This window comes from Patagioenas fasciata, chromosome 4 (genome assembly GCF_037038585.1).
Source record: "Patagioenas fasciata isolate bPatFas1 chromosome 4, bPatFas1.hap1, whole genome shotgun sequence".
Taxonomy (NCBI): domain Eukaryota; kingdom Metazoa; phylum Chordata; class Aves; order Columbiformes; family Columbidae; genus Patagioenas; species Patagioenas fasciata.
In genome coordinates, this window is record NC_092523.1 from 29,850,173 (window position 1) to 29,869,455 (window position 19,283).

General features: G+C 42.4%; 1 protein-coding gene across 1 annotated transcript; it reads left to right on the top strand.

Annotated features, from left to right (window-relative positions):
- The first annotated feature begins 11,926 nt into the window (after positions 1-11,926).
- SRD5A3 (steroid 5 alpha-reductase 3) lies at positions 11,927-19,029 on the top strand. Its single transcript, XM_065836553.2, has 5 exons — positions 11,927-12,159; positions 14,927-15,078; positions 15,499-15,693; positions 16,997-17,119; positions 17,645-19,029. Exons 1-5 carry the CDS (start codon positions 11,951-11,953, stop codon positions 17,902-17,904), a joined length of 939 nt encoding a protein of 312 aa, XP_065692625.1. The 5' UTR covers positions 11,927-11,950; the 3' UTR covers positions 17,905-19,029.
- The last annotated feature ends 254 nt before the right edge of the window (positions 19,030-19,283 follow it).

The window sequence follows — 19,283 nt, forward strand, 5'->3', positions numbered from 1 at the left end:
GTAGATTTTTAAATCTATCGTAGATCAAAGTATAATAAGTGCACAGAGTGAGAAGCTGAAGCCACACAAATTCAGATTAGAAACAAAGTCCAAGATGTTTGCCTGTGAGGACAACTAATCACTGGAAAAATTTACCAAAGGCTGTGGGAATTCTCCAACACTGAAAACTTGTACGATGAGAGTAAATGATGTTTTATTTCCTAAAAGATGTTCTAGGTCAAGCTTTCATGGAAGTCTCACATCTTTGCTGGAAAGCAAGGGAGTCTGTATGCTCACAATGGCTTTAGAGTCCATGGCACTGTCAAAACTGAAGTCACAAAGACTCATTTTGATTAGAATTCTTTAAAATACCATATAAGGAAAAAGTGAAAACATAAATTCTCTGTCTTTTCTCAATTAAATATCATGGAAGTGTACACATTCCCATGAAACATTAGAGTGATTCCATAACAGTGCTCCTAAATGCACCATTGGGAAATTTTGGCCCACTCTAGGCTGAAAATACAGCTTAAGCACTCTGTGCTTGCTGTTCCTTTTTCTGTACAAACCTCCAGTTGAGAGTAATGCAAATTGTGATGTTACGAGAAACTCAGTACTGGAATCTATAAGCAATTTCAACTCAGGCATGAAACAATAGAGGTAATATTTTACATGCAGCATCACTAATGTTTAACAGCTTCTTTAAACATGAACATTTTAAAAAATTAGTGTTCCAATTTTTTTTGTTGTTTCATTAAGAAACTGTTTAAAAGTTAAACAAACCCTTTCAGGTCTCCTCCTGAGATTTGTCTTCTCATGTCTCTATGGTCTATACTTCTTTTGTTCACACCATAAATCCAGGTTCCAAGCCAGATATTTGTAATAAGCCTATAAAGAAAACAGAAAGAGGCGTGGTAAGTTTATCAGCTTGAACCACACATTTAAGTTTCTGGTGTACATAAAAATTCCAGACTGAAGTCTCTTGACTCTCCCTTCCAAAACATTTCCTGCATGGTTCAAAAAAAAAAAAAAAAAAAAAGACGCAGGGAGAGGAAAAGAGAGAGAAAGAGGGAGATTTTTGCACAGGAAAGGTACAAAATACCTTTAAAAATACTTTTTTTTTTTTTTTATAAGCTAGTATCGCAGGATTTATTGGATCCTCAGCAGTGTCATGTTCAGACTAGCCCCACTGTCCACCCATGCCAGCCAGGCTGGCTGCAGGTGCCGCCAAACACTTTTGATTTCCAAAGCAGAGAGAATGGATGTAAGTAAGCAGCAGTCATATTTCTTGCTCAGATTTATGCCTGTTCTTCATTTCCAATGAGAAATAAAGAAAGAAGCCCGTTCTGTATCTCTGGGAGCATACAGGGGTTGGGATAAAGAGCAGACTGGAGTGAGGTGCGGTGCAAGGAGCCAGCCCTGCCGTGCCAGCACTCGGCACTGCTGGTGGGCAGCACGGCGGGATAGCACCCTGCTAGTCCCACAAACAGCAATCCAAAACCCCAGGGTGGAAAAATTAGCGCTTACACAGAAACTCCTTTGTTTTTTGTCCCTGGCATCTCAAAAATCCTGTATCATAACAGTTTAGTACTAGTCACAGAAAGGCCTGAGGAAGCAACAAAGAGCTATGTAGAGTTATCTTCATTTCCTCCTAAGTAGTCTCTTCTAATTCATCAGATCACTTTCCAGGTCTCTCCAGATGTAAGTGGAAACAAATACTGCCAGCAGATAAAAGGAAGGAACCAAGCAGAGAAAAACATCCACTATCACAGCATTTTTAGGGGCGACAAACACCGAAGCCGCCTCTCCAGCACAGGCATCACTCAGGCACGCATCACTGGAAACTAAACTCCCCTTTTCCTGAAGTCCTCAAACAAGTTGGAAGTTACTGATTCCATCAGGAGGTGAATTAGGCAGGACAGCAGGCTAAACTGTCTAGATTGGGGTGAAACGAAAATCTGGAAGTTAAATGCACGTTTCCCCAGCCAAGCTGGATTTTCAGAGGAGCTCATTGAGCAGGTTGGGAGTTGAATTTAACCAAAGGAGTGGCCTTGGTAGGAAAAGCTGAATCTGAAGGTTTCCACCAGACTTTGTGATCACTGAGAACCGATAGGCAGTGGACATACTGCTAAAACTTATTTTTTCAGAGGTGGGAGGAAGCAAGCGCCATCATCCTCCAGACACCGGGTCAGGCAGAGGCTGAGGGCAAGCAGAGGCACTCGGTGTGCGCGTTGCACAGATGGTCCCACCAAAATGCAGGAGGGATGAGCAGCAGGCTGGCTACTTGGTGGGGCTTCACAGTTCTTATACACACTGCTCATGCCAGACTTCTGACTATCATGTTAAGAATTATGAGGAAGGTCCTGAGCTTAACTCTATCCCTGTTCAGCAAAGTCACTTAAGCTTGGGTTTAATCCTCTGCTGAATAGGGAGAAGCTCCTGAAATAAGACCTAAGTCAGCCACAAGATAACAGAATTTGAAGGATCAGGGAGAGTCACTCTTGCCCAGTTACAGCTGCAATGTGCCACGGTCCATCCTCTTGGCCAGCAGCATTCATGCACCTCACCAGGCCAAGCCACCAGGCACAAACCCATTTTATGTGACACCCTGGGCTTCTGTCCCTGTAACCCTGTCAGGGAGAGCAGGAGAGGGGGCCACTTACACCCTTCTGAAATGGTGTAAATGACTGGCAGTGCAGGAGAGGTCTTCATCACTTATTGCCCTGTGCCCTGCCTACCCTGAGCACTGGCTCTGACAAGTCAGTCTAGAAGGTTTAGTGATCCTACCTTTGCTGTATTTCCTCTCTTATCTATGGGCTGTGTGGCTGGAAAGAAAAACCTGAATTGTTTACATACTGGTCCAAATCGCTGTCATTTTCATCCCCTCTTAGTTTTTCGGGTTTGTTTGTTTGTTTGTTTGTTTGTTTTTTCCTTTAACTACTTGAGAACTGGGAGTGATTCCAGCAGGAACAGTATTCCGTATGTAAAGCACAGCAGAGCCATGGGTAGAACAGAGCCAGCTCATTGCTCTGTGCTCCTGGCACGAAGGGCAGAGGCACATGCAAGCAACACATCCCCATTGCTTTGATAGTCATTTTGTTGCTCTCATTCCAAGGGTTTTAAAGCCTGCCAGGGTAAGACTTCATTAAAATAATAGCCAAGAAATCAGCAGTTTCGAGAGGGCAGCCTACATCTTGTCTGAGGTAACGGTGCCAGCTCTGTGTGACCTCAGCTTTGTTTTGAGTCCGGACAATAAGAATATTTATTAAGTGCTGTCTTGATTGCTGAACGGCACACAATGAATCTGGCAAGTAAGTCGTGACGTTAGCCAAAGCTGCTTGCAGTTTCTGAACACAGGGGCTGAGATTATTTATCGTCAGAGACCCCACACGCCTCAATCATATCTACCCACCCATAACTGTTTATTTTTCTACCCTCTAGTTCAGAGAGCAACAGAGCAGCTTATGTCACTGCAAATCTGTAGGTAAGGCACTACAAATAATTAACTTGCGGGTGACCTTTTGTTTGCTTTTACCACTTCCAGATTTTATTTTTTATTTAATGATTTTGCCCAGGTATGCACACAGGCACTAACGAAGTGGGTACTGGCATCCTTGCTGGGCTGTATCACAAGAAGCCCTCCTGCCCTCTCACATGTCCATCAAACCGAGAAGACTGCTTCCACTGGGAGAAGATGCAGCATATCTTCAGAAGCGCTTTAAAAGCAATGCCAATCCCCAGCTAGCCTGGTTTGGTTGCTGCCATTTAAGAGATCTGCCTCATGATTCTATGTCCACAACTCAGTAGCTAATCGATCTGGTAGGTATGGAAAGCTCAGCCCTCCTACTTAAAAATCACCAGGTATTTGTCACTGATTAGCTGCATCTAAACATGCTTGCAGCAGGCAGTACTCTGCGGGTACTGTTTCTGTCTTGACTGTAGTCAATATTTATCACAATTTGACCAGGTTTTATAGTGTTAAGACTCTAATAAATATTTGTTGAGAAAATTACTAATATAACACTTTCCTGATAAATATTTACTAGAGATTTTTCTGTCAAGAAACACACTGGGGAAAAAAATTTCCTTTAAAAAACTCTTATAAAAAAAATCAATTCCAAAAGCAAGCCAAGTTAAAATTAATCAAACAGTTGGCAAAAAGGAGTATACAAAATTAAACATATGCCAGGAAAGGATTAAGTACACAGCAAAGTAAGGATTTGCCAGTATAAAAGAAGTTGTGTGAGCTAAATGGGAGCTGACTCTATTCTCACTTCCTGTTTCCTTCAGAACGAGACTGGGCTTTGTAACTAAAAGCTACAGATATAATTAATATTATTCAAATAAAATCACATTCTCTTGTAGAAAGACACCTTCATTTGGAAATACTGCAAAGCCAGCACTAGTTTGTCTCATTTCCAACTCACACATCGGATGGAAAGCTTGAGCTCAGACATGTTTAGGATCAGGTCCTGCTGAGATAACTCAGCAGTTTGAGGTACAAACCATATCCTATTAGCACAGACCTTACACACTGTCTACGCTACCCCCTTTTTGCCCTTCATAACAATGTGTGAATACTTGTATTAATAAGAAAACAAAGACATTAAATAATCTTTCAGATATTGCACCAAGCTAATCAGGAAGACTTAATTTGCCAGAATTATATTTATACAATAAGGATAAATGAAAAAAATGAATATTCATAAACACCTTTCATTTCCCCTGTGATATGTTTAAGTTTAGCAAGATAAATTATTTTCTACAGCTGTTTTTACAGCTGTTAACTGCACTTACTAGTTGAAAATCTGAATTTCTTTCTAGTCACAGGTCACGGACACTAAGGGTTCATTGACCCGCCGTATCTTTCCAAGGCAGGATCACCAGTGAATACGTGCAGATATATGAATGAAGCCCGTGTCTTCATGTTATGGCACAACTCAACAAAACACACAGAACACATGGAAAAAAATACACATCTGCATTCTGGAAGAAAGCAATAGCCTGGCATTTTCAAACCTAGTGTTTGCCTTGTTGGAGCAGGCAGTATCATCTCTAGAACACAGGTAATTTAACGTCCCATACCAAGGGAGAGGTACCTCCTCTGGATGATGCTCATCTGAGAAGATGCTTCTGCTGGTCAATACTAGCGTTCGCACAGCCCACAATAAATGTGGTATTTTTCCAATATCCTGGTATGGGATTTCATGTATACACTGGGTATCTAAAATGAACTCAGTTGCATTGGCAATTCTCTATGTTCATAAAATTGCAATATAAAATGGGGACTGTCTTCTTTCCAAATGTGGCCATATGGATATGTGACATGTGACCAGATCCACGGTCATATCTTGAACCTACCTCTACCCAGGAACACCAAAGCATGAGGACTTTTTTTTTTTCTTTTTTTTCTCCATGGCAGATGAAATCTTAGAGTTGGAACACAGTTTCTACAAAATAAAGAGCCAATTCATATCCAAGATTATTCTATAACACATTTTAGAAAAAAAAAAAATATATATATAATGGTAGTTTTTGGTCCTTGCTGTTGTGAATGACTCCTTTAGGCAACAAGCAGTAGAAGAGCAATTGCCCCAAGTTTCCCCAAACTGTATAAGCTGAACAAGCTGCCACACATGTTGCAGCTTGACTGCTTTGGAATTTGGCCACAAACAGGCCATGCTTTCAGGCTGACTCTTTGAATGTAAAGCAACCTCAAAATGAAAAGGAGCCACAGAGTGGTCCGCAAGATGCAGTCTAGGCAATGTCTTTCTCTACAGATAGCTTTGAAGCAATTTTTGTGCTCCTGGAACAACTTCATAGCCTCAGAGAACAGCAGCTACATCCCAAACTCCCTTCTGTTTCCCAGTTGATTCTTATGAGACAGGTAGGAGCATTAAGATACTTTCCATTCACTGTTCCAGAAAGCTTAGGAAACGGCAGCTAATGCCATCCATTTCCACTGAGTTCATAAAGCAGTGTATAGAAGGTCTTTGTTTCCTTGAGGAAATTTTGACCCTCCTCAATTTTGAGTTATAAATGTTTCTATTGCCTTTCTCATTGCCTGCCAAGTTTACTTAGAGCTTTCCCTCTTCAGCTGATAGCCCTGTTAAAACTAACTTCCCTCCATGGCTTTTATCAGCATTGGTCTTTCTCCTCTGGCAGACAGTCTGTGCCCCTGAACTCTTAGCTCTTGTATTTGAGTCTGAAAGTTTTAACAGGAATTTCAGGGAAAAACTTTTACTTTTGAACCCACACCTGAATGAGATCTCTATTCCAGGAAAACCCCGATCATTTTGCAGGCAAATAGGTTCTGGCATATTTCTAAAACAACATAAAACAGTATGTAAAAGGCAGAGCACAGATGGGTGAGTATGAGGATATTGATACAGAGTCAGACAATTATTTGCTACTGTTAAAGGTCTGAATTCTGCTTCTGCCAAGCCCTGGGGTTATATCATGGACTGGTGCCCTTTGACAAAGAAAGTACTAATGATTCATCCCTAGGAATTTTAAGTCATCTTCCCTGCTCTCACGGTAACCACAACTTACCTATAATCTTAAGTAAAGATGTGTTTATTTCTTATGAGGCTATTCTGCAAATCAAAATGATTGAAGTGATAATTATGAACTCCACATAGTTTTCTCTGTTACAAACTTCCTTAGATAATGATAGGTTTTTTAAAAATCCAAATGCAGGTTCATATAGCAAACAAAAACCTGCCCAGACTTAGTCTTCACAGCAAGTGATCAGCCTGGGATCAATACCGTATCGTACAAGCTGTAACAAAGCTGCTTTTATTCCCAGGGTGAACCTTCAGACTGTCTCAGATTCCAAGTTGACTGTGTTGTCAAGATACTTGACAGCTGTGATCCGCGAAAATTCAGCAAATAATATAGCTGAATAGTGAATAAATCATACATATATAATTATCATGGCTCTAAGAGATATAGAAATCACATCCTGAAGTCTACAGATTCACATGTATGAATTATGCATTAAGAACTATGTAAACATAACAATGTTTATCCCATGAGTACAGCACCAATCCTGCACAGGAGCTTTTGTCTTATCAGAGAGTAATTCCTGCTTTCTGTCAGCTAGTGGAAACACTCGCATTTTCTAATTTGAAAGCCAAGGGCATATAGTGATCTTTGAATGGTGGGAAGTGCACTTCAGTGCAAGTTTCTCCTATCTCTAAGCACTCAGAGGTTTTTTTGTGCTCTGTGATTTATGGTTTCTTGGCCCCAATATCTTGAAATTATCTTCCAATGACTAAAACCAGTAGGGCACAGGCTAGTATTTTTACTTTCAAAATGTAACAATCTACTGGCTTTCTTCATTTATTATCCCACAAATCATGGAAGTGTGTGACTTTACTCCATTATGCTAATTATCTAAATCAAAGAATCCTTTACTAATTAAAGTTCCTAGATCTGCTGGTACCAACCAACTTAATTAACATAGAGTATTGTGTCCCATAACTGAATATCTAGATTTCAGGGTCCTCACCCATATTGGCTTTAAGCATTTTCATAAAGGTCTGAAGGAGAGTGGCCTGATTTGTACTTTCAAGGTTGCCCTTATCATAAATTCACACTGAATCCTGTCTCATAGAGATTACCAGGGTACCCACCTGTAGTACTCACAAAGCTGCTTGGGCTTAGTTAGCAAATTAAAATCTTCCTTGGAAAAAATCTGAGCAAATCAACCAGCAACAAGTATCTGAGTAATTGAATAATTTTCCTATTCTCCCTAATAAATTAAAAAAATAAACCAAAATCACCACATAAAATCAGTGGGTAAGTCTATTAAGTCCAGTCTTGCTGTGAAATCTGCTCTGGGCTGGCCATTAAGCAATGCTGATTTTTGTCCCTCATGCAGATAATGTCCCTTGAATAATATGATGGTCTAGGTTGGAAATCTCTGAAGCAGACCTTTGCTCTCCCACCCCTACAGGCATTTCATAAAGCGCTGTCAGACATTATGATCCACAGTGGCCCACACGAGTCTAACTTTGTGGTACATAAATCTGAGCTCTCGTCTGTTCATTCCAGCATTTTCTATAGGGTAAAGCCAAGCTTTGGCTCTCCTTCCCACCTTTGGTACTGCACCTTTTCAGGCTCTCTCTCCATTCTCCTTGATGAACAAGTTTTGTTACAAGTGATGTCTCACGGCAACGTATAAATGGTCCTGGCAGGTCTCCTTTAACAGGCAGGAAACACAAAGCAGTTACATTTCCAGATAACTCTCTCACTTGGCCCAGGCCCTTGTGGAAAAGTCCTTTCTTTTATCTCAGTGAAAGCCTCTGCATGACACTCATCAAACCAACTCCAGATCCAGGAGGATAAATAATTTATACTAATTTTTATTCTGGATCCTTTAAGATTCTCTTTCCACCAGGAGGACCTTCACCAGGGCAGACAATTCAGTTCAACACCTGAGACATCTGTGTTTAGGAAGAAAAATCCTGGCACTCAGGAGATACCCACCTCCATACTAGGAAACCATATAGCTAGTTTCAGCCAGTTAGTTCTTAGGTGGTAAAGTGAGATAAGCTGAACTCCACTCATTAAGATGGGATAAGTGTCACACATTTGCCATGAAAAGCTAACATGCAATATCACAAACGTTTGCAATTGTAAAATTACAAACCCTACAAATGTTGTCAGTACATCGACTGTTACAAATTGCTAACGTCAGGTAGGATTGCGAGGTGAGAGCCCCGCAGCGTTTGCTCGCAGGATGCTCGCAGGATGCTCGGAGGATGCTCGGAGGATGTTCGGAGAATGCTGGGGGGCTCCCGGGCTCTCCCGGGCAGCTGGAGCCCAGCGCAAGGCGGGCGGGTTTCTGGGGAATCACAGAGTGCTGGTGCCACCTAGAGGTAACTGTTCGCCTAGAAAGTGGGACAATCATTACCAGACACGGGTGACACAATGTGCCACAAAAGTACAGCACTGGGGGAAAAAAAATCCTGGAGAGAAGGGCTATTGCGGCTGTGCAAAACCTAGACACAGAGAAGTAGCAGATTATAACTTACATCTTGTCCTCAACTTGCAAATATAAATATAGCTGATACATTTAAGACAACCAACTGCCGATTCCTATCTCCTTCAAACCATTTCCCAGCCTCACAGCTGTATTCATTCCCTTCTTCCTCCAGTTATCTGAACTCTCAGAAAATAGCCATCAAGCTGACCACATCTGGAGGTTGGATCTCGCTTCCCTGTGCTGTTGTAGGACCAGCTGTGTCTGGAGCCAGCTGACAGGGGAGTTCAGGAAACACCAACTGCATGGCAAAGAAAACCTGTGGGATACGAATTCACAGCCCTCTGCTGATCACCAGCTTTCCCAAATGTCCCACCTAGCATCCTCCAAAACATTTCTGAATGACCCACCCAGCATCTACCCATATAACTTAAAACTGGTCAGCTTTATAGCAGGAACAGAACCAGCATCCACATGCAAAGGAAGGATTGGTGCAAAAATATGTCACCTTTCTTCCACCACTGAATCTGCCACCTACAAATTATGGTTCACTGTAATAACCACAGCGGTGATGATATCTCATGGGGACACTGTGGGACTTGAGGAGCAGTTGCTGATGGGTAGAGTCTGCAGCTTTTTCGTAGTATGTTGAAGCAATTTTTGAGGAAGTGTTCACCAAAACGTTGTGGACCACAGCGCTCTCCTCACCCTCAAGCTGCTGCATATGGTTCCTGCTGTGAGCTAGTCTGTGGGCATGGCATTCGTGCCGTGGCTCTTACTTACTCCACAGGAAACTCCACATGATAGCGGTACTGGAGCCAAGGGCTAAGACAGATACTAAGTGATCAGCTCTGTCTGTTACAGCTTTACTTCTCCCCAGACGCAATTTCTCTCCCTTCCCACCTATGAACCCTGGAAGACCGCAGAGCAAGACTTGGCTTGTGCCTACTACATCCTTCCTGCTTGGCTTTGCTGCTAACATTGCAGTCAATGCAATGCAGACAGTGACACTGGGGATGATGCCTTGATCCTACCATGCATTACAGACCCGCAAATATATGGGCTTCCTGCCCTGTGTTCCTTAAAGAAAGGTGGATTGATGGAAGAGTATTTGATACTAAACATCTGCCACTGCACTGATCTCCATGAAAGCTGTACCTCCAAGGTTCTGAATTAGTTAATTTTTTTTAGATTACTGAAGTACCAGAAAGTTGGGTACTTGTCACCCCAAAGGAGAACATGGCACAATGCACTGCGTGTCTCTGGATACTTGTGACTGTCCTGCCAAGGCCCTGCTGTTGTTCATCAGCTCCATCCTCTAGCAGCACACCTGTAAGCCCTCTGGCCTCCACTGTCTCTTGGGCACCATAGCCACTTTCCCTGTCCTTTGCTTTACAAACACCCCCAAAGCCTAAACTGCATGGGAAACTATAACTTGGGTCTGGTGGAAGCCAAAGACCTGCTCAATATGCTACAGGACCATGCCATACATCCAGCCAGCAGACTCCAGACCACGATTTCGTGAAAATGGCATCCACACTGGCTACCAAAATTGCTGAGCAAATCTATGCTAGGTTTTATTCAGACAAAGGAAGAACACTCTTTATGGGACAGATCATTGCTCTCTCTTGCATTTTCTGTCTTGTGAAAGCTGTAAAAGGTTGAGCCTGCAGAGACAAGGCTGCAGTGCATCTCCCGCATGTTTCAGAGAGGAGATGAGTCTGAAAAGAAAGAGGTACCCCTGCTGTACACACAGTCATACATGCCAAAATGGTTTAGGGAGGGTATATACCTCTGTTTATGAAAGTACATGGGTAAAATTTAAAATTTGTCTTTCAGTCAAGCCTGATCTACACCAAAAAAAAAAAAAAAAAAAAAAAAAAAATACAGATAGGGTTGGTAGTTGGTTGGGATGCAATTAATGTGTTTATGACACAATTCAGTCCCATATAGGAAAAAGTCATCAACACCTTTAAAGATACCTTGGGAGGTATCACCATCCAGGCAGCCAGACCTGGTGTTGTAAAAGCACATCAGTATCAGCAGAAGTTCCTCTTGAAGTCAAAAACCCATGTGTACTTCAGGCCTGGATCTCAGTGAGCTGCAAGGTGGTGGCCATTGCTTTGTTCTCTTTATCTGCTGATTTTGAGATGGTTTGAATTAGCACTAAAGACTAATAAAATTAGGTTGTACTGTATTTAAAGACTTGGACATACAGCCTAAGTATTTTTTTTTTCCTGAGCTCCCTGACTTAAAATCTTATTCCACTCGAGAGCACGAAAAAGTACTAGCATAACTATGCCCACACTAAACATTGTTACTTTTCTCATGTATGTTATGAAAAGTTTTATATACCTTCCAGTATCTCCTCGGAGGCAGGTAGTCAGTGCTATTTGGTCAGATAAGCCAACACCTGAATGCCTGCTGAGTAACACCTGAGTGTCTCTTATGAAGGGAAGGCTCGACCTGCAACCCCACATGCACAGAAGAGGGATGCAGAAAGGACTGGAGTCAGAGGGAACCACCTCCTTTTGGTGCTGAGCTGGTTGACTTATTGATTTATCAGGGCAAAAGAAAGGTAAGGAAAGCCTTTTCTTTCTTGTAACGATAAACCCTATAATATTGTGTAGAACGAAATTCTGAACACAAGACCCCACATCCACGTAATGCGAAGGAGGCGGCTGACGGGTAAGTGTGCAATTGGGATGAGCCCCGGAAGGGGAACCCGGTGAGCTCTCAGGCAGCTGAGGGGAAGTTGTTTCTGAGTGTGTGTGTGTATGTATGTGTGGGGGGGATGTAGGTGTCGGGGGAGGGTGTTGGGGTGTGTGTGAGATGGTATGGAGGTGGGGGGAGGGTGTCCCTCCCCGCCCTGTTCGGGCCACCACCTGCGGGCAAGGAGGGGAGCAACCGCGACTCCCGCACCCGCAGCTCCTTTCGAAACCTCCCCGGCGGCAGTGGGCGGGGCCATGACGGGGCGGGGCCATGCCGGCGGTGCTGGGCGCTGCCTGGGCCCTGCTGTCCGCTGCTTTCCTGTCGGCGCTGCTGCTGCTGCGGTGCGCTCCGGCGGGGCCGCCCGGCGCCGGCTTTGGCGTCGTCTTCGGTATCTTCCAGGATCTCATCCGCTACGGGAAGACGAAGCGCGGCTGCGGGCAGTGCCCGGCCTGGCTGCGCCTCCTCCAGGTGCCCAAGAGGTGAGGGGGCGGTGCTCCGCTGCCCGCCGCCATGTCTGCGGGTTGGGTGCCACCCGCGTTCTGCCGCGGCAGCGCGGGGGTGACTGCGCGTTTCGCTTCGTTCGGCTAAAGATGTAGAAAATAAACAGCATATACAAATAGCATTGCGTATTTCTGTGGGCTTGGGCTCAATTTATTTTTGGAAGTTTTACTCCTTTTTTACAGATGGGGAGCTGAGGAGCATAGAGACTGCGAGTCCGTGTGTTCCAAATGGGAACAAAAGCCTAATCCCTTGAATCCCAGTCGCATGCAGTAGCTGCAAATCAGCCCTTCCTGCAAGACTGAGGGCAGGGACCTGGGTATATGGGCTCCCGAGTGTAACTGTGATTGTGCAAATATACTGGCAGTTTATTGTCTGTAACCGATTCTCAGTTGTCTTCTTCCTTCAAGGTTTCTTCATAAAATAGAAGAGCGTTTTAATGTAACTGGCTGGACACTGTGTGAACAGTCTGTAGTAAGGCAGAAGAACTGCTGTATTACCCAAATATATCTTTTAATAGATATTTAATAGAAGTGGGGAAGAGAAAAACCTACAGCTTTCTATATGTTACTGGGATCTCATAATTTTTGATCAGCTGAGATTCATGACTAGAAGTAGCCTTTGACATGAACACAACAGGATCTTGCAAGGCCAGCAAGACAGAGCTGGGAGGCTACTTAACTCAAAAATCTGATATACCCCTAGTGTAATGATCTTGTTATCATTGACGCATTTTGCATACATAGCTTTGAAGCCAAATATTAAAAAAGTTTCATGACGCAGCATATTATTCATGCAAAGGCTATAATGTAGTATCTTGGTTATCAGGCTTCTGGTTACAGAAAATTCCTAGGGATATGTTTAAATTCTGCAATATCTTCAGTGAAAATAAGGCCTCATAAAGGCTTTGTCTTTAATTGCAGCACACTGCCAAGTGCCACATTCTTGAGGTAGGTTCTCCTTTGAGTTGACCTTTAACCAACAGAAGTTTTCTACCACACAGGGAAGAAGGTGTCTGTAAGACATGACTTTTTCAAGGAATTGTTCTCAAGCTCTTGACATCTACAATGTGATTCTATTACTTGAATAGTCAATGTGTATGCAACCCTGCTAGCTGAAGGAATAGGGAAAATCCTGAAGGTAGCTGTTGAGGCATTTTCTATTTCCATTAATCTGTGTCTTGTTTCCAAACAAGCATTGTATTTTCTCTAGCCTGAGCTTGGTTTTAACTTTGCCATTCCATCTGGTCAGATGTTACAAATGGTTTTGGGTTGGTTTGGCAAATACTGAACATTCCAGTCCTTGAGAGATGACATGTACTTACTGCAGTGCTGGATTGCTCTGTAGGTCAGATATATCCCCAGTGTAATTGAGGTTGCTGAAAACTTGCAGGGCATGCAGCTGCTAAGCTGCCAGGGCTTGTTTGTGTGCTGGTAGCAACAAGCAACACATGTGGAGAACGTTCTCTGGGGAGTGATGGGAAAGTAACAGGACAGCAAGGAAAGAGCTTGAAACTTGGAGGTGGCCATGAGTTTTTATGAATATACAAGTTGTATTTGTCTTCTAAGCAGAAAATGAGAGAGTGGGGCTAAATTTTACTTCTGCTGTTTCAAATCATGTTGCTGTTTCTGCTTGGTAGGAGAAGGAACCGAGGAGGAGAAGTCATTGTCTGAAAGGGCTGCCAACCACTAATGGGCAAAGTGCTCTGGGGCATGCAGGGGAGCTCGTTACCTCTGTGCTTCTTATTGGCCTCTGCTGTTGAGAGATACCTGAGTGGCTTTGGGAGGGGTGACTTCATTTAGTTTCACTAAGCAAGTGTGTTGTACCCCCAGACTTCAAAAGAAAAGTTGCGTGTTCAAGAGAAATGTAGTCAGTTCTTTGACTATACAGTTATAGCTCAGTTTTGTACCAATAGTTAACTTGTCAAGATAAGGCCATCAGCATCTTAGCGTGGTATGTATTTCATCTCTTTGCAGGTGTTTCCCGAGGTCCTGATTTTTATTCATAGCCAGAAGGACTTATAGTTTTTAAAAGGAAATACTAGGTCACCTATTTTGAGCTGGATATCATAGAATGTTTAACTCCATCCACTTACCTGTCTTGATAGTCTTGTGTTTCAGTAATGCATAATGTAACTTTTATAAGTGCATTATGGGATTGGGAGGCTCTTTGTTTTCTTCAAAAAACATGTGGTCTTGACTTGTAATCACTCAGTAATATTGCTGGTTTCTCCTTTTTCTGTGATTGTCACAAGCCTTGAATTTGCAGAGGGACAAGATATTTTTAGTGTACAGCTGAGTGATTACTTCTGAGTGCCTTTTACTGTTTGCATTTGTCTTTAATGTCATGTAATGCGTCCACTAGAACTGAGAAAAGTGAGGGTGCTGCTAGGCACAACAGCCTGGAAATGCTCAGAAAATTATTTCGGATGTTCTTACAATAGCGTGAACTATAAAGAAAAAGTTGTGTTCGTTATTATAGTTGTAAGCATGTTGCAATGTGCTGTTTACACTTTCTCCTCTTTACTGCAGCTGTGGTAAATAAGGTAACCTAAGTGAGGGGTTGTTCCAGACATCAGAAGAAGGTGTTTGGGTTATTCCCTGGTGATACCACTGGAGTCCAGAGTTCTCTGATCATTGATGTGGGGACCAAAAGGGAATGTACTCACCATGAGGCAAGCATGTCCTACAAGCATTTCCAACTAAGGCATGATGAGAACATTAATGAAGACCCTTCTTGTTCCGACAGGTGGTTTGCTCACTTTTATGTGGTTTCTGTGCTCTGGAACGGCTTTCTGCTGATCTGGCTTTTCCGAGCTGAGTTTCTTGGAGAGTCGCTCCCATCATGGATTCAGCACGTGCATCGTGCTCTTGACAGAGATTGTCAGAGCGAGGGCACAGGCAAGTATTCCGGCTATTACGAAACAGCCATTTAAATACAGAAAGCTGCGCTACCGTTCTGTGCTGAATTTGTATTTTTTGAGTGCTACTTCATTAGCTGCTCTTGAACTAGGTGCCAAGTGACTCTCCTGGAATATCAAGTCCCTATGTCATTATTCAAGATAGAAATCATTCTAATTTATGGATAAGATGGCTTTCAGCAGTCCTTTCAGTAGAAAGGGCCATTAGCACCTTCTAGAAGTAATCTTGATGTGGTCAGCAGTACCTCAGATGTACAAATATTCTCCCCAGTGCTCAGTTAATTTAAAATGAGGTTAAGATTTTTGCAGTGGAGAGGGGAAAAAGTAGCCTTTTCAAAGCCCTGTCAGGGTTAAATTGTTCCTATCTGTCTCAAAGTTGCTATTTTTCATGTGTGAGCAGATAGCGAGCACTTTTCTGCACTCCTGGTTCTCCTGCTGCTTTGGCTGCATAGCTGTCGAAGACTTGCAGAATGCCTCTGGACCAGTGTGTTTTCCAGTGGCGTCATTCATGTTGTGCAGTACTGCTTTGGAATTGTTTACTACATTGCCGTCGGCTCAACGGTGCTGTGTCAAGTGCCTGCTAACGTCAGGAATGGTAAGTGCTTGCTTAGTTATTGTCAGAGACTCATTTTTGCTCCCATTTGTTTCCATCGTGGCAAATGGTTCACGTGGTTTCATAGAGGGCTGCTTGTATTAGAAGGGTGTTAACCAATGAAGCATAAAAATGTTTACTGGCATAGTTCAAAGTAACTACATTTCAGTAGATCATATAATCAGCCAGCATTATACATACACAGAGACACTGACCCACACTTACATGTTAACCACCACTGTTACTTCCTGAAAGACATCCAACATAGATACTTTCAGGATCATTACTGATCAGTTTTGCTTGGAGATACATATGCTTTACGAAGGACAGTAATAGGTACCAGTTCCCAAATGCCACTGTGAAACCTCAGTTCTTAAACCTGAGGGGTTTTTTTTGTTTGTTTTAAGCTTTCATGTAAGATGAATCTGCGAGGCTGTCTTGGCCACCTCCTTTGTTTTCCATTGAGAACTCGCCACTGCTCTGCCTTGCATCAGTCAGTCTCTTCCTTCCCTCAGTACTGTAATATCTCCATTAATGCAGCAGAAATTTTAATTGTATGACCTGTTTCTGCCAACACATTCCACTGAGTCTCACAACTCAGCTGTTGTTACCCTGCACAGATGAATCGTGAGCTGGTTGTAACACTTGTCCCATTACTAATATTTGTAAGGTATTCACTGCCAAATATGTGACTTTAGTGAAGGTTTTAACCATTTCCAACCACACCAGCTCTAGTTTAATCCAGTGATTTTTTTTTTTTTTTTTTTCCTAAAGAACCTTCAGATATCCTATGTGTAGATAAAGATTTTATCTTTCTGGACCTGTTTTCTACTTTTCACATCTTGTAGATTCTCAGACATGATGTACTGGCTTCTCCATTGGAACTTATCCTTAATATAGTTAAAACTGTTTTGAAGGCCCAAATGTATGTGTATATATATCATTCACTGCAAACAAGACAAACAACTGTGTACTTAGACGTTGACCTAAACCATGATATCATCTTTAGTTAGGGTGATAGTTTTAAGTTGTGTTGAACATTGAGGTCTTAGACTATCAATTCTGTACCAGTTTTATGTTGTAGTGTACCTCAAGCTCCTGGATTAAAAATGAGATATTTTTAGTGGTTGAAGGTTGAAGCTGAGCACTTAAATGATGCAGGATTTAAAAGCATCTTTCAGGGGATTAGAGACCCACTACGAGAATTTTTTAAGACAGTAACATTTAAAAAATTTATACAATATTTTGACATGATGCTTGGAAAGATATTTCCTGGCCACATATTAATGAAACTTATTTCATTCAGGAGAAGAGCTTTCTGTGCAGATCTCCTGGTATCACGTCGTAGGAGTTGTGATGTACGTTTGGGCCTCTCTTCACCAACACAGATGTCTTGTGATTCTAGCTAATCTTAGAAAAAGTAAATCGGGTAAGAGCTTTCATTTCTTCCAAGGCTTTACTTAGGTTATTTTTTCCTAGTTGTTTCAATAGGCTTCTGTAGTTTCTAATACCTTAAACCACATGCATTTTTCAGTTCCTGTAGTGGAGTGTTCTCTGTTAAGACTTTCAGTAGATTAAATGAGGCTGTTAAGTAAAGGGATCATATGGCTGAGTGGTGCGTGTTTCTCTGTGTCTGTATATATAGTTTTATAGAACTTAAACTGAAGGTCTGGCTTCTGATATCTTAAGGACAGACACATGCTAAGGCTTAGGACTTGTGCCACTCTGCACAGACCTTCCATCTGTCTCCGTGTGGACTATGAACAGGTTTCCTTGCTCTGCATTTGTGCCAACAGCCAGAGGTGGCATCTTTATTTCTTTAAGAAGTGCAAAGCTGCCAGATCAGATAAAGGTGGATGAGATGATAATTTTAATGAGCATGTTGTTCTGTAATTGTGAGTAGAAAAGCTTAATGCCTGTTGTTCTCAACTAATTTGTTTCCGTTTGTTCACAGGAAAGGTCATAAGTCTGAGCCACAGTGTACCATTTGGAGATTGGTTTGAGAGCGTTTCTTGCCCTCATTATTTTGCAGAATTCCTGATATATGTATCTATGGCCATCATGTTTGGATTTCACAACGTGACGTGGTGGTGCGTAGTGATGTATGTTCTTTTTAACCAGGCACTGGCTGCCGTTTTGTGTCATGAGTTCTATCAGAAAAACTTCAGCTCGTACCCAAAGCATCGAAAAGCATTAATACCATTTATTTTTTAGAGTATTTCTTCTGAAGTATGTTTAATGCAAACTGGGAAATGTGTTCTATAAGGGAATAAGAGATTTACTTTTCACTAAAGCCAAGGTAAAATTGCACATTTTATCTAATTCCAACTTAAAAGTTCATCATTTTAATGATGGTCTCATTCATGTTACCAGTTTATATGGGGAAATGCAAGGTCTGTGCTCATTGTACAAGCTAAAAAAAAAGGATTGTTGAGGATCTTAAAGTGAAGATATGCTAATTGGCTCTTTTCTGTTTTATAATTGTATCTTATGCATAAAATGCTCACTGTTGTGCAGCAAGCCAAAATACTCCGTAGTGAAAGGAGGGTGCAGAGAATCATTTGAACTACTGTATTTCATGTCTCGTTTAATATTTAAGTGTATTTTTTTTTCCTAGTCTCTTTTCTTTCAATCACTTCCGAGGAAGGCAAACTGTGTATTGTCTTTCTGTGCTTCCCTGTTGATAATTAAAACCAGCAACTGCTTTATGACTGCAAGTGCAAAAACCAGTGGGGAAAGCTGCAGTGGAGGAATGACTCATGCTCAGCAACGGAGATAAACAGACCCGTTCTCTGCATTATCTGTTCTGCACCAAAGTCAGTATTCATTGATGAAAACTCCTTGTTTATCCCTAAACTGGGAAAATCAGGGAAGGTTCTCTGTTTAGAGACACAATAAAAGAGAACTTGCAGAATATTAATCTTCTCAGTTACGGTTCTGCCATCCCTGTTGCAGGTTTTTGGAGTCCCTCATGTGTCAGAGGGGACAGTTCTCTAGGGTGACTGTAACCGTGGCCGTGCTGGTTTTTAAACAGCCTTTGAGAGCAGATGCCATGAACTGCCGAGGCAGCGGACACACGGAAACCAGCACCCTGCAGGTGTTCCACAGATATTCTCTACTGGGGGGATGATGTCACTCAGCACAGAGGTTTTTTTGCACTTAACCGTTGAGTATTTTGGTCCTTCTCATGATACAGGGGTGAATGATGAGTTTGTGTGATATAGCGTATGGACGCTGGTGTTTCAGCATGTTTTCTACTTACATGTGTATATTATTTTGTATATGAGAAGCATTTTTTAATGATTTATCCAATTAAAATTTATTATTTATCTAATTAAACCTGTTTATTACTCCTATTTTTGTGTAGTCTTTCAAAACTGAGCTACATGTTTGCAGAACACAAGCCATCTGAAGGAAACGTTGTGCTCCCCTCGGCTCTCGCAGCCCTGCCTCAACCGACGCCTCCGTGGCCTCAGTTCCCCGCGGCACCCAAGCGCGGGCCGGGTGGGCCCGTTCCGGCGGGGCGTGGCGGAGGGCGGGACGAGCCGCCTGTCAGCGGCGGCTGCAGCCAATGGGGGCGGCGCGGTCCCGCC